The 12237-nt window shown below is 53.4% G+C and overlaps 2 protein-coding genes across 3 annotated transcripts; one reads left to right on the plus strand and one right to left on the minus strand.

The window, feature by feature from the left end:
• The first annotated feature begins 491 nt into the window (after nt 1–491).
• TULP2 (TUB like protein 2) lies at nt 492–8445 on the plus strand. Its single transcript, XM_045510676.2, has 12 exons — nt 492–679; nt 1106–1157; nt 1584–1710; nt 2439–2576; nt 2819–2935; nt 3752–3873; nt 4534–4845; nt 5738–5850; nt 6375–6489; nt 6575–6673; nt 6904–7075; nt 7347–8445. Exons 1-12 carry the CDS (start codon nt 606–608, stop codon nt 7478–7480), a joined length of 1575 nt encoding a protein of 524 aa, XP_045366632.2. The 5' UTR covers nt 492–605; the 3' UTR covers nt 7481–8445.
• Nucleotides 8446–8581: 136 nt separating this feature from the next.
• Nucleotides 8582–11871, minus strand: PPP1R15A (protein phosphatase 1 regulatory subunit 15A). 2 transcript variants are annotated; one of them, XM_010946932.3, is made up of 3 exons: nt 11629–11871; nt 9375–10895; nt 8582–9001 (listed from the first exon to the last, which is right to left on the minus strand). In XM_010946932.3, exons 2-3 carry the CDS (start codon nt 10884–10886, stop codon nt 8660–8662), a joined length of 1854 nt encoding a protein of 617 aa, XP_010945234.2. In that variant the 5' UTR covers nt 10887–10895; nt 11629–11871; the 3' UTR covers nt 8582–8659. The 2 variants fall into 2 exon arrangements, with proteins under 2 accessions (XP_010945234.2, XP_045366631.2); XM_045510675.2 differs by lacking the exon at nt 11629–11871 and adding an exon at nt 11295–11585.
• Nucleotides 11872–12237: the final 366 nt, after the last annotated feature.

Genomic DNA, 12237 nt, shown 5'->3' on the forward strand with positions numbered 1-12237 from the left:
CATATGAGACAGAGCCTGAGATGCAGCCTCTCTTAGGTCCCTTTAAGGAACACCCACATCCTCTTCCAATTCAGAACCCCTGGAGCAGGGTTACCTGGCTGCAGCAGAGGCCAGGGGTCATTGCTTTGTTGGAAGTGGAGCATGGGAGGCCAGGAGGCAGGTCCCAGGGGGAATCCCCCCTCCCTTTGAGCATTCTTATTTTCCCCTGCTTATTTCCCAGAAACTCAGAAATTAGGTCCCCAGCTCCCAAAGAGAGGGTCAGGTATGTTTAGAAATTGGCCAGAGAGGCAAGACACTGAGGTGTGAATGTGAAAAGCCTCTCCAGGCACCAAAGGAGGAGAGGGAGTCTCCAAGATCCCAGGCAGGTGGGTGCTTGGGGTCTCAGGTCTCTGGAGGTGGGGTGTTTGGGGTCAAAAGTCCTGTGTTCCCATGCCTGGGTTTAGGAGAGTTAGGTATTTGGGGAGAAGAGAACTCCTCATAGTGATAAAAGCTAGAAACAGACTGCTGGGTCCGTAACAAGTGTAGGTACTGGAATTTGGGCTGTATAGGTCCAGGAGAAAATCTTAAAGTTTAAGATCAGGTGTTGGAGGGCAGAGTCCATTGGGATGTTGGGTCTGGGTCCTGACTCCTCTTTTTGCTTCTCTAGAATGTCTCAGGAGAATGACATATGGAAGAAAGAGTGAGTGGGGAAATAAGGTGGGCAGGAGTGGAAATCAGGTGCAGGGGGGAATTCTCAAAGTTTCATTATGCCCACACCCATTCAGCTCTGGTCCTTGCAGGAAGGGGCTGGGGGCCTGGACTTCTGGGTCCTACCTAAAGAGAAGGAGCTGTAGATGGAGACCCTTGGGTCTGAAAGAGGAGAGGCTGGGGGCTTTGAGTCCTGAGACAGGAGGGGCCTTGGGATCTCTGACTTCTGGATTCTAGACAGACAAAGTGCTGGGAGAAAAAGCTTCAGAACTGGTGGAGCAGGCTCAAGTTCTGCCCCTTCTGTGACCTCACAAGTGCTCAGAACCCTAAGTTGAGCAGAGGGAATGAGGAGAGGGAGGGGCTCTTGGGCAACTAGGGTGACCTGCTTGCTGTCACTATGAGCCTGCACCTCTCTCAGGGCCCTGGGGGATGAGCTTGCCACCATGAGGCTACAGAAGCTGGAACAGCAGGTACTATGCCCAGGAATCCTGCCAACCCCACCCCCTCTTCCATCTTCCATACCTCCCTGAAAGTCCCATCCCCAGGTCTTGTTCTGAAACTCCTGGCCCTCATTTGCTCTCCAGAGCCTCACGTTTTGCAACTGGGAAATGAGAAAATAGGAATTCAGGATCTTAATAAGCAACCCTTGGTGCTGAGACTCCAAAATTTCTAAGGAACAAGGATTCTGGAGAGCAGGACTCCTAGGTCCTGGGGGAGGAGGGGACAGGGTGCCAGGACTCCTGGATCTAAGGAAGGAGTTGCTGAGGGATTGAAGGCCTCGACTCTTGGAACTCTCCCACCGATGCAGGCCTCCCCTTGGCCCAGGCCCCCTTTCACCCATCCCTGTCTTCCTGTCGGGTTCCTGGCCGCCATACACCCTTTTGCCGCTCCCACAGCGGCGGCTGTTTGAGAAGAAGCAGCGACGCAAGCGCCAAGAGGCCCTCATGGTTCGGGCCAATCTGGATGCTTTCCTGCGGCCCCGGCGACCATGGTGGCGGGAGAAACGCCTCTCGGGAGACAGGGGTGAGGAATAGTCCAGAAGGAGCATAGGCCTGTGGAGGGGGCAGGGTCTGTGGGAATGTGGGGGCGGGGTCTAAAGGACTTGAATGGGCGGGGCCTGGTGGAGCCCTGGGGCGGGGACTTGGTAGAGCACGGGGGCGGGGCTTGACAACCCTTGGGCGGGGCTCAGGAGAGCCTGAGTGCAGAGCTTGTTGGGGCCCAGGGACAGGACCTGTGAGACTTTGGGGCAGGGCCTTGAAGAGAGCAGGTGCAGGTTATGGTGCAACTAGAGGTGGGGTCCGAAAGAATCCTGTAATTAGCTTTGTTAGAGCTCTGGGGCGGAGCCTGGGAGAGCCGGGGACCGCCCAGAGAGGGCGGGGTTGGTGGGGGAGGTCTAAGGAGTCCTGGGGCGGGCCTGGTAGGACTGGGGGCGTGGCCTGGGAAAGCCCGGATGCAGTTTGGAAGTCCCTGACGGCTGAAGTTGGTGAAGTGCTAGGGGCTGGGCCTGGGTGATTTAGAGCCGAGGTACTGGAGAGACTGAGAGCGCGGCGTGGGGCTATTTGCACACGGAACCGCCGACTGTTTAGCGGTAGGCTTGTGCTTGTTTGAACCTTAGGATGGAATTTGGGTTCTCAGTGGGTGTCGGGGATTTGGGTCGTCAATCAGGGGCAATGTCTGGGAGCCCAGTGAGGAGGCGGATCTTCTCAGAGGACCAGAATTTGTACATCCTGATAATGGGCACCTTCTCCCAGGCCCCAGGAACCCTTTTCTTCAGGAGAACGTGCCAGAGGCACATCTGCGCCCTGTTATCCACAGTGTCCTGGGCACTGTGAGCTGCTGTGGAGATGGCAGTGGCGAGTGTGGCCCACTGGTATCGCTGACAGAGGCAGGTAATCTCAAATCCTTGGGCAGCCTATACCCTAGAATTCCACTCCCACTAGTACCCAGGAGTCTGGACCTCAATCTTTGTTCTCCAAAGGATCCCCGCGAACCCCGTTATCCCTCCCACCACAGAGTCCAGGTCTTGAACTTTCTCCTTCTCCAACACCCAAGAATCTGAATCTCCAGCTTTTTCCCTCCCCAGTCCTCAGAAATCCCAATCTCTAGTCCCCCTCCCTATCCTGACTACCAGACAGTTCCGATCCGGAGTTGGAGGAAGTCTCTGTGGAGGATGTTCTCGCCTCTTCACCTCCTTATGAAGAGCCTCCAGGGACTCGACGTAGGGGTTGGCCAGCCCGCCAACGACCTGGTAATTTTGGGGACCTCGGGTGAAATCTGGCCCTCTGGTCCACGTGGCAAATCCTCCCCTCCTCACTTTTGTAACAGCTTTGCTGAGATATATTTCACATACTATACAATGCACTCATTTAAAGTTAACAATTCTGTGGTTTTTAGTGTATTTACCAAGGTGTGCAGCCATCACAATGAATTTTAGAACATTATCATCACCCCCCAAAGAAAACCCTGAACCTTTTATCAGTACCTGCCTCCCCATTTCTCCCAGACCTAAGTAACCAGTAATCTAATTTCAGTCTCTTTTGATTTGCCTATTCTGGACATTTCATGCATAGGTTAATACAGTATATGACCTTTTGTGATTGGTTTCTTTTGCCTAGCATGTTTTCAAGGTTCATCTATGTTGTAGCACTATCAGTACTTCATTCCTTTTTATTTCATAATAATATTCCATTGTAGTGACATTTCCTTTTATTCTCATGACATGACCAATGATTTCAATAACAGGACTCTGGGTTATCACCCCAAACTCTGCTCACCATCCCATTTTAGTTCCCCAGTCTCTCCAATGCTCTCTCTAGGACAAGGGAAAGGGAGGATTCTAACCTCTCCTTGTCCTTAGATCCAGAACAGAGACTTTTCAGCTTGTATAGACCCCTGAGCACAAGGAGAGGGAGGAGCATCTGGCAAGTGAGGTTGATGAGAAATAAATAAGGGTCAGAAACCCAGGAGTTCTGGCCTTTCCAACTAGTATTGGTGACCTTGTCCCAAACTCCTGGGACCCAGGTGTCCTGAGCTCAGTCTTCTTAGGGCTTCTTCCACCTCTTAGGGGGCAGTGCTGAGGATGAGAGTGAATCCCAGGATGTTGGAGATGAATACGAGGTGCCTAGTCCGAGACCAAACCCTGGAATGGATGGTGATGGGGGCCATGGAGACTTGGCCTCCAACAAGGTGGGAGGTGGCACAGCCAGTAAGAATATAGGTGGAGGAGGGCTAGTCTCGGACTCTGGCGGGGTGAGGGATGGCTAAAATTCTGAAGTCCAGTCAAGGTCCTTTTTTACTGGTGGGTGGAACCTGTTATGTTTGAGCTAGCAGAGGCTCTGTGATGCACCATTTAGTAAGTCAATCTAGAGGATCTGAATTGATGTGAGCATAGACATTAAAACCCAGCCCACTGAAAGGCAGTGAGCTTTGGAGAGGGTGAAACAGTGATAGAAAGGGCCAGTTGGCACTCACCTTGGTATGGACGAAGGTGCGATAGTTTCAGTTGAGTAGATCTGGGCGGTATTATGAGTTATCTAGCCCAATGAACACTGGCATTAGCGGAATGGGCAGTACTTTCAACGGGATTCTCCAATAGGTAGGTGGAGTGGGTGTGGTTGCAGAGGGAGGCTAAAGGTACTGGCCAGTAAACATGATGAGAACTTGGCTGGGTGGGCCCCTTGAACGTAGTGGCCAATCAGCAGGTGGCCGAGATATTTGACCAATAGGTAGAAAACTTGGCTGAGAGAGGGTGTAACTCTTGAGCTGGGATGGCCAATCACTAGTTGGCAAGTTGGGTGAAGGGCAGGTCTCGGCTGTCCCTCAACTTGAATTTGGCACGTGGGCTAGGGCGAAGACCTGGAAGAGCAGAAAGAGGAATCGGAGTCTACCGTGAGGAACTCCCCAGGGGCGGCCGGCGAGGAGGTGTCCGAGGCCTCGGAAGGCACGGGTAGCACGGGCAGCAGCGATGCCAGGAGCTCGCCCCGCTGGCCTCCCCGCGCCCCAGGCCCTTGGCCGGGCAGGAACATGGAAGCGTATGTGCTGAGGCCTGCGCGGTGCGGTTGCACGGTGCAGTGTTGCATCAGACGTGACAAGCGCGGCGTAGACAAGGGCATGTTCCCTTGCTACTATCTCTACCTGGAGGTGCCCGACGGCCAGAAGGTACGGTCTGGCAGCCTTGCGAGCAAGCCTCAATTCCCAGGGGCAAGTCCAGCCCCTTTCTGAGCGAGGTCAAGACTTTCGCAATTCCCGGACTTGGTCGCCATTGAACTAGGACCAGTCAGCTCCAATACCAAGCCCTGACCTTCAGAGAACTAGTCTCCTCTCCTTTCCTATGGCCCTCCCCATCCCATAATCAAGCCCTGTCCACCCTTCAGGTGGGCCAGTTTTTCTCAAAGCCAGGCCACAGGGTCCCAAACCCCACCCATTACAGGCCTCTTGAGGTATTGGCCCCATCTTTGTTGGGCAAAGTCTGGTCCCTCACCGAGCCTTCTGTGCTAATCAGGCCCCATCCAATCCTAGGATAAACCCTGCCTCTCAGGAACCAAGCCTCTCCCCTCGTGGATTTCCCTTCCGGAGCCAAGCTTAGCTCCTCTTAGTCTGGCCACTCCCTTCCCGGGTGTGGCAGTCTCTCCTCAAGGTACTCCTCTCTCCCAGAAGAGGCTTTTTCCCTACTCAGTGCCAGACCTGCTTTTCCCTGTTGAAACGCCTACCAAAGTCCTGCTGCAAAGTTCCAAGAGAGGCTCTTCCCTATTCTTCAAAGCCTGGCCCTGCCTGCCAGTCAGGCTCATCCCTGCCTGGGCTCAGCCCCAACCCTGGACCCAATGGTGTAAGGAATGAAGGGGAGATATTAAGATGTGAAATGAAGCTCCCTATTCAGGACCCAGCTGATGACTTCCTTCAGTGAGAACCACATCTCCCAGCAAGCCTTGGGACACATTACTCCGTTACCCTTTCCTCTGTCTTGGGGACAGGGTGTTTCCTTGTCTTTGGGCCCCTAGCCCTAGCCAGATACCAAAAATCGATTCTAATAGGCTATTTCTTACATCCACAGTACTTCCTTTTGGCTGCGCGCAAGAGAAAAAGAAGCAAAACCTCTAATTATCTCATCTCCCTGGACCCCATAGACCTATCTCGGGAGGGAGACAACTTTGTGGGTAAAGTCAGGTGGGCAGAGTCCTGATGTGCGAGAAACAGGTAGCAGGGGGCCTGGGGAAAAAAGGGACAATTGAACTACATTTCCCATCAGGCCATCAGGTAGAAGTTCCATCTGCTCTAGGATCTTTTCTCTTAGGGCTAATGGGTTTTGTAGTTCTTCAAGTTGTAAGCCCAGGGTGGTTGGCAACAGAAGAACTGAAGGCTTTGGAGCAAAGGCTGACATTTAAGGCATTTGACTTCTTGAGAGGCAAGGGGCTGGGACTCCTAAGCACTGGGGGAGAAGAGGGTTGGGATATATGAGTTCTTTAGTTTTAGAGGGAAGAGCATTCCTTAGAGCCGAAGTAGGAGGCTAAACTCATGGCTTACCAAAGAATGGGAGAGGGCAGGGACTGAATACATGGGACACAGAACATGAATCTTATGTAGAGGATTGATGGGAAGATTTGATGAGATGAGATGGGAAAGCAGTTAATGTTAACAGCAAAACAGTAATAATTATTATTTTTATGCTGATCACTCCCCTCTTGGAGTAGATCTAATGTCTTGGGCACGAAGTTCTCCATCTTCGACAATGGGGTGAATCCTGAAAAGAAGAATTTCTTCCCAGAGACTACTCGGATCAGGAAGGAGCTGGGGGCTGTGTGTTATGTGAGTGCCCGGGAGACGAAAGAGAATAGAACAGGACGGTGGGGAGGGAGAAAGACACAGGCCAAATGGAGCTTGCTACCCCCAGGAGACCAACGTCTTGGGATTCCGAGGGCCTCGGAAAATGACTGTAATCATTCCAGGAATTGACGCCCAAAACCAGAGAATTAGCGTCCAGCCACAAAATGTGAGTCCCGCAAGGCTGAGAATTTCTGGGTCAATGGGAGAGGAGGGGCTGGGGGACAGGCCATAATTCCTACGAGGGAGAGGGCCGATAGGTTGCATAAGGTCACGTGTAAAGCTGGGAGGACTTCGTCAGACTTACGTGAGGACAGACTAGGGACTCAAAATTCTGCCGTCCGGAGGTAGGAAGCTGGCTGGTGGTAGGTTAACCATGCCCCCTACTTTACCCTCTAGGAACAGGAGTCGCTACTGAGTCGCCTCCAACGGGGGGCCACCCAGGGGCTGGCCCTGCTGCAAAATAAAGCCCCATCGTGGAGCGACGACAGCGGCACCTATGTGCTCGATTTTCATGGTCGCGTCACCCGGGCCTCAGTCAAGAACTTCCAGATCGTGCATCCGGATGACCGTGAGCTTCTAGGAACCGGTTTACCTGGGAAAGGGGGGCATAAGCGGACGAGAACTACTTCTCCCATGAGCACCTGAGCGTTTTTCTAGGCAGGGCGGACGCCACGCTATTGCAAAGCCTATTGGGAAGTGTAGTTTGCATGGCCCTCAGAGGGATTCTGGGCATAGAAAAGGGCACCGCACAGCCTCTCGGGAGTCGTAGTTCTCCCGGCTCAGAGGCCCGCAGCAGGGAAATGAGACACGCGAGGCTTAGTTCCTGACTTCCTCCTCAGCGAACTACGTGGTGCTCCAATTCGGCCGCGTAGCCCCAGACGCGTTCACCATGGACTTCTGCTTCCCACTTTGCCCTCTCCAAGCCTTCGCCATCTGCTTGTCCATTTTCAATGGGAAGCTGGCGTGTGAGTAATTCAATGAAATACTCCCATCAGCTTCTGTGCCTGCTCATTTGGACAAAGGGCCCCAACATGCCTTCTTTTGCCCCAGTTTACTAATAACCCATACTTATTAGCCACCGCCTGGGTGCCTAGTACTATGCTCTAGGGAGTGGGCTGTTCAGCAGCACTTGCTTTCCTGAAATCACAGGCCGATCATGGGAGATGGGTCTTAAACAACAAAAAATCAAAATGCTCGTCTGCTATAAAGGAGGAAAGCACATGGAGGCACAAACTGGCTCGGTCAGAACATCTCTAAAAAAATGATTTTCAGACTACATCTGAAGAATCTCAAGGAACTAGCTGAACCAGAAGGTTCAAGGATAGGAACATCAGGGAGTAGCTACAGCTCCTACAAAGATCTTAAGGTGGAAGGGGGCTTGGTCGGTTTGGGAATGAAATGATAGTGTAGAGGAACTTGGGGAAACCAGTGCAGAGGGGGAGGGTATGAGGCTGGACGGTGCAGGACATTTGGGCCACTCTTGTTTGAACTGCTGAGAATAGTTCCAAGCTGGAGAGGTAAATAGGGTGAGTAATTAAAGGACATGCATGCAGGTGAGAGAATAATTACAATGCTAGCTAACACTTACGTAACATTTGTTATTTGAAGCATTGTTTTAAACATGAACTCCTTTGGGCTGTACAGTCTCATAAGGTATGTGCGATTGTTAGCCATGTGCTGTAGGTAAGGAAAAAGGGCTTATAAATGTGAAACGGGGCAGCTGAAAGCCTTGAGGAACTCACCACACCTGCCAGTAGGATGTCTTTACATTCCAGGAGGCACAGAAATCTGGAGCTTAACACTTTCTGAGGGATTAGTGAGTCCAGCTGCCAGCCCCCTTGGGGAGATAACCATCCCAAGTTTAACAAAAATTTAGGCAGAAGCAAAAGAAAAACTGCCAAACCCACCAGCCCTTAGTTCAATAGAAGCTTCACAATGAAAAAAAGGCAAATCCAAGAGATGATGGGGAATGTAGTTTATCCTCTATTGAGGCACTCGCCTTTTGCTGTTCTTCCCAACTTTCTTGGGGACCCAGGAATAGTGGATGCTGTCAGTTCAGACACAGAGACACTGCTCACTACAAAAGACTTTATTCCTACATAAACCAACACTTAAAAAAATAAATAGTTAATAACATGAAAACTACATCATCTTAGCCACGCCTCCCACTGAGGTCCAGGCAAGGAGACATATGAAGGAGGGGAGAGGCTGTAGCATGGCTCAAGGGCGTGGCCTGGATGGGGGACATTGGTAAGGTCTGGGTAGGGGCAGGTATGGTGGCCACAGAAGTGGAAAGGTTCTTGAGGCGTGCCCAGGCCCTGGCTCGGGCATCAGGGGTGAGGTAGGGGCCCAGCTCCTCTTGGGCCCTGGCAATGCGTCTGGCGAAGCGACTGCGATCCCGGGCGAACTGCTCCCAAGGGCCTCTGCGGGCGGCCCGGGCTGGTCCTGCCCAGACAGCCAGGAGATGGACAGAGACCTTCTCAGAGAAGCGCACCTGGAGATGGACCAGCACAGAGATAGACACAAGATACAAACAGCCACAGATGGGAGGTGGGTAGAGAGAGAGAACCAAACAAAAATTAGTTGCATAACAATGATTGTTATCTGGCTAGTCATTCGCCAAGCCACCTGAAGGTGGAGGTGGTTCCCCGGGGTTGACCTGAGCCACAACTGCTTCCTCCTCCCACAGGGGCCCAGCCTCTTGCAAAGGATTGCATTACAGTGAACACAGCCCTCCCAGCGCAACCCTCTGCAACACAGGGGACCCAGAAGTCAGGGCCTCCAGCCCTTCTGGCCCCAAGCCCAGGAGTTTCGGCTTCCAGCCCTCTCCTCCCTAACACTCAAGAATCTAAGCTCTCGGCACCCACCTTTCTGGTCTTTAGGAGAGGCTCAGGGTCCTGATGCCTGACGGGGGTTTCTTCAAACTTGAGCCGCCTCTGCAGTCGGAGGGGCAACCGAGGAGGAGCCCAGGGAGGTGGCGCTTTCTCTCCAGGTAAATAGATGGCCACGCGGAAGGGGCAGGACTCAGCCTCTTTCCACTCCTCAGCAGTTTCCTCTCCCTCAGTTTCCTCTCCAGGCCGATAGATCCGGCCCCTGAGGAGGGCATTCTGGGCTTGAAGGGAGGGACTTGCTCCCGACTCAGCTGCTTCTGACTCATTATCTTCATCCTCATTCTCATCCTCATCATCTTCCTCCTCCTCTGAGTCCTCTCCTGGTCGATACACCCAGGCCCTTAGGAAGGTACTGGTAGGGGGGATGGAAAAAGGACCCTCAGCTTCTCCCTCCTCTTCAGCTGCTCCTGAATCACTGTCCTCCTCCTTGTTGTCCTTGTTGTCCTCTTTGTCATCCTCGTCCTCCGTGTCCTCTCCTGGTCGATAGACCCAGGCCCTCAGGAAGGCACTGGTGTGTGGGACACAAGAGAGACCCTCAGCTGCCCACAAAGCACTGTCCTCATCCTCCTCTTCATCCTCCTCTGTGATCTCACTGGATTGATGCTGCCAAGTCCTGAGCAGGGGCCTCTGGGCTAGAACTGAGTGTGGCTCTGGGTCAGCTGCTCTGGTCTCAGCCTTGTTGTCCGCCTCTTCCTCACGCTCCTCCCCTGAACAACCTTCCCAGGCCCTGGGGTGGGAGCCTACAGATGAGGGGGCAGTAGAGGTCTTCGTGGCTGCTTTATCCTCTGTTCTTTCTTCCACTGTGGCTTCATCCCCTTCCTCCACTGGAAGGCAGCACACCCAAGCTCTGGGCGTGGATCCTGGAGCTAAGGGGGACGTAGATGTTCTCGGAGCTTCTTTATTTACAGCTCCAACCCCCTCCTCCTCTAACTCCGAGCCTGGACAGTACTCCCAGCCTGATAGGAGAAAAGGGAACATGATCTCTTTATCTTTAGCAACTCCTCCTTCCTCAGATTTCTCCTCCCCAGGAGGGTCCTGCAGGGATCTTATCCGAAGGCTGGAGGCCAGGGGAGCAGGCTGGCCCTCTATAAATTCACTTCCCAGCTTGCTAGGGACTCTGGTTGCTTCTTCTCTGCCATTCTCTTCATCATCATCACCTGAAAGTCTCCAGGCTTCGAGAAGAGAACACTTGGCTTTCAGGTCAGGGCAGGCCCCCGACGATGCTGCTCCATCGCTCTCAGCTGCTCCATTGTCTCCAGTCTCCTCTGGAGGGCGCCTGCTCCAGGGAGCATGGTGGGTGGTCAGAGAAGCCTTAGCCTCTCCCTGATCTGCTCCTGTTACTGGTGCCGCCAGCCAGGGCTCTGGAGGTCCTGGGCTTCTCAGGCGGCTCCAGGCCCGGCTGAGGAGGCCCATCAGTGGGGACAGGAGGAAGAAGGGGTGGGTATCCTTCCAGGGGGCAGACTGATGGGGCACTTGGCCTGGGGCCATCTGTCTGGGCTGGGAGAAAGTGAGAAACAAAAGGAATAAAGATTAGAAGCCATTTAGGGGATCACATCAGAGGATGAATGACTCTGAGGATGAATGACTCTGAGTCATAGCAACGAAAATAGTAACACAAACAGCAACACGAGAGAGGGTGTCCCTGCCCCAAATTCCTTTCTGATCCCAGCCACTCCCATCTCGGTCCTTTGTTTCCTGCCTCATCTCTGAATACCCAGGAATCTGGGTCCCCCTTCTCTCCTTGCTTAGCCCCAAAGCCCCCAGCCCCATCTCCTCTCAGACTTCTAGTCCCAAGAAGCAAAAAGACAAGTCTTCTACTTGCTTTCCTTGGGGACAGTCCTTAGTCCCTGCTTCTCATCCTCCTGAGGATTGACAAATCAGGCCCCCATCACCCACCTCCCTCGGAGACACAAAAATTCCGATTCCTAGATTGCTCCTTCATTTGGGACCCGAGAGTCTGGCTCCCAGACTACTCCTCTGTCCGGCTCAGGACTCCAATCTCCTAATTCCCTCTCCTTCCTAAATCCGATCCCTGAGGTCCGTCCCCGTCCCACCCCTCCAATCACAGGAGTTCAGGTTCCCAGGCCCTCCGTAGGACCCAGGAGTCCAGGCCCCGAGCCCTTCTATCTTGGAACCCAAAGGTTTGAGCTCCTTTCTCATTAGTGACCAAGAGTCTGATCTCCAGCTCCCAAACCCCTGGGGACTTAGGCGTTCCAACGCCGCCACTCACCGGCTGGGTACTATGCGTCACCCTGGGGGCAGGAGTACCGGCTGGGGCTGCCACAAGCGATCGCAGGTCCAGAAGGTTCGGGAGGCCAGGGTGTTCATCTCGCCCTCCGGCGCCTGGCTCGGGGACTCAAGTTGTTACCGGCTGCTGCAAGCGCTGTCGCGACAAACAGGCGCAGAGTCGTGCAGGGAGACGTATACAAACAAACCTGTAAGAACCGGATCAAGTTAACGCTGACGCCGCCTGCACGGCTTTTATAGGCCAGCGCATCCGGAAGTGCTGACGTGACGCGGGAGGTGGGGTTTGGAAACGTAGACGTGAGAGACGGAACAGAAAATAAGGTTGGACTTCTCGCGGAGATTCCGGGCTTTGTGATGTCACGACGGCGTTTCCGAATGTGGCCACGCCCCGAAGCAAGCGAGCTGTCAATCAAACTCGTGAACCAATTGAACAGTGAGGGAGCTGGCTCAACCCCTGCTCCAGGCAAATGTCCTTTCCCCTTAATCTAACCAGCAGGACCCAGTTTAGGGTCTCCCACCTTCCCATCCCGGCCGTCTTCTATCCAGTGTGGGAGAGCATTAATGTTTCCACTTCACAGACGGAGAAACTGAG

This window comes from Camelus bactrianus, chromosome 9 (genome assembly GCF_048773025.1).
Source record: "Camelus bactrianus isolate YW-2024 breed Bactrian camel chromosome 9, ASM4877302v1, whole genome shotgun sequence".
NCBI classification, from domain to species: Eukaryota; Metazoa; Chordata; class Mammalia; order Artiodactyla; family Camelidae; genus Camelus; species Camelus bactrianus.

What these genes read in the sequence shown, in the direction of transcription:
- TULP2 (XM_045510676.2), top strand. Translation starts at nt 606, where the DNA reads ATGTTGGGTCTGGGTCCTGACTCCTCTTTTTGCTTCTCTAGAATGTCT. An exon ending in TACAGAAGCTGGAACAGCAG is followed by an intron (nt 1,158 to 1,583) that starts GTACTATGCCCA and finishes CCGCTCCCACAG; the next exon opens with CGGCGGCTGTTTGAGAAGAA. An exon ending in TTAGCGTCCAGCCACAAAAT is followed by an intron (nt 6,674 to 6,903) that starts GTGAGTCCCGCA and finishes TTTACCCTCTAG; the next exon opens with GAACAGGAGTCGCTACTGAG.
- PPP1R15A (XM_010946932.3), bottom strand. Translation starts at nt 10,886, where the DNA reads ATGGCCCCAGGCCAAGTGCCCCATCAGTCTGCCCCCTGGAAGGATACC. An exon ending in CTCTCCTAAAGACCAGAAAG is followed by an intron (nt 9,002 to 9,374) that starts GTGGGTGCCGAG and finishes GTCCATCTCCAG; the next exon opens with GTGCGCTTCTCTGAGAAGGT.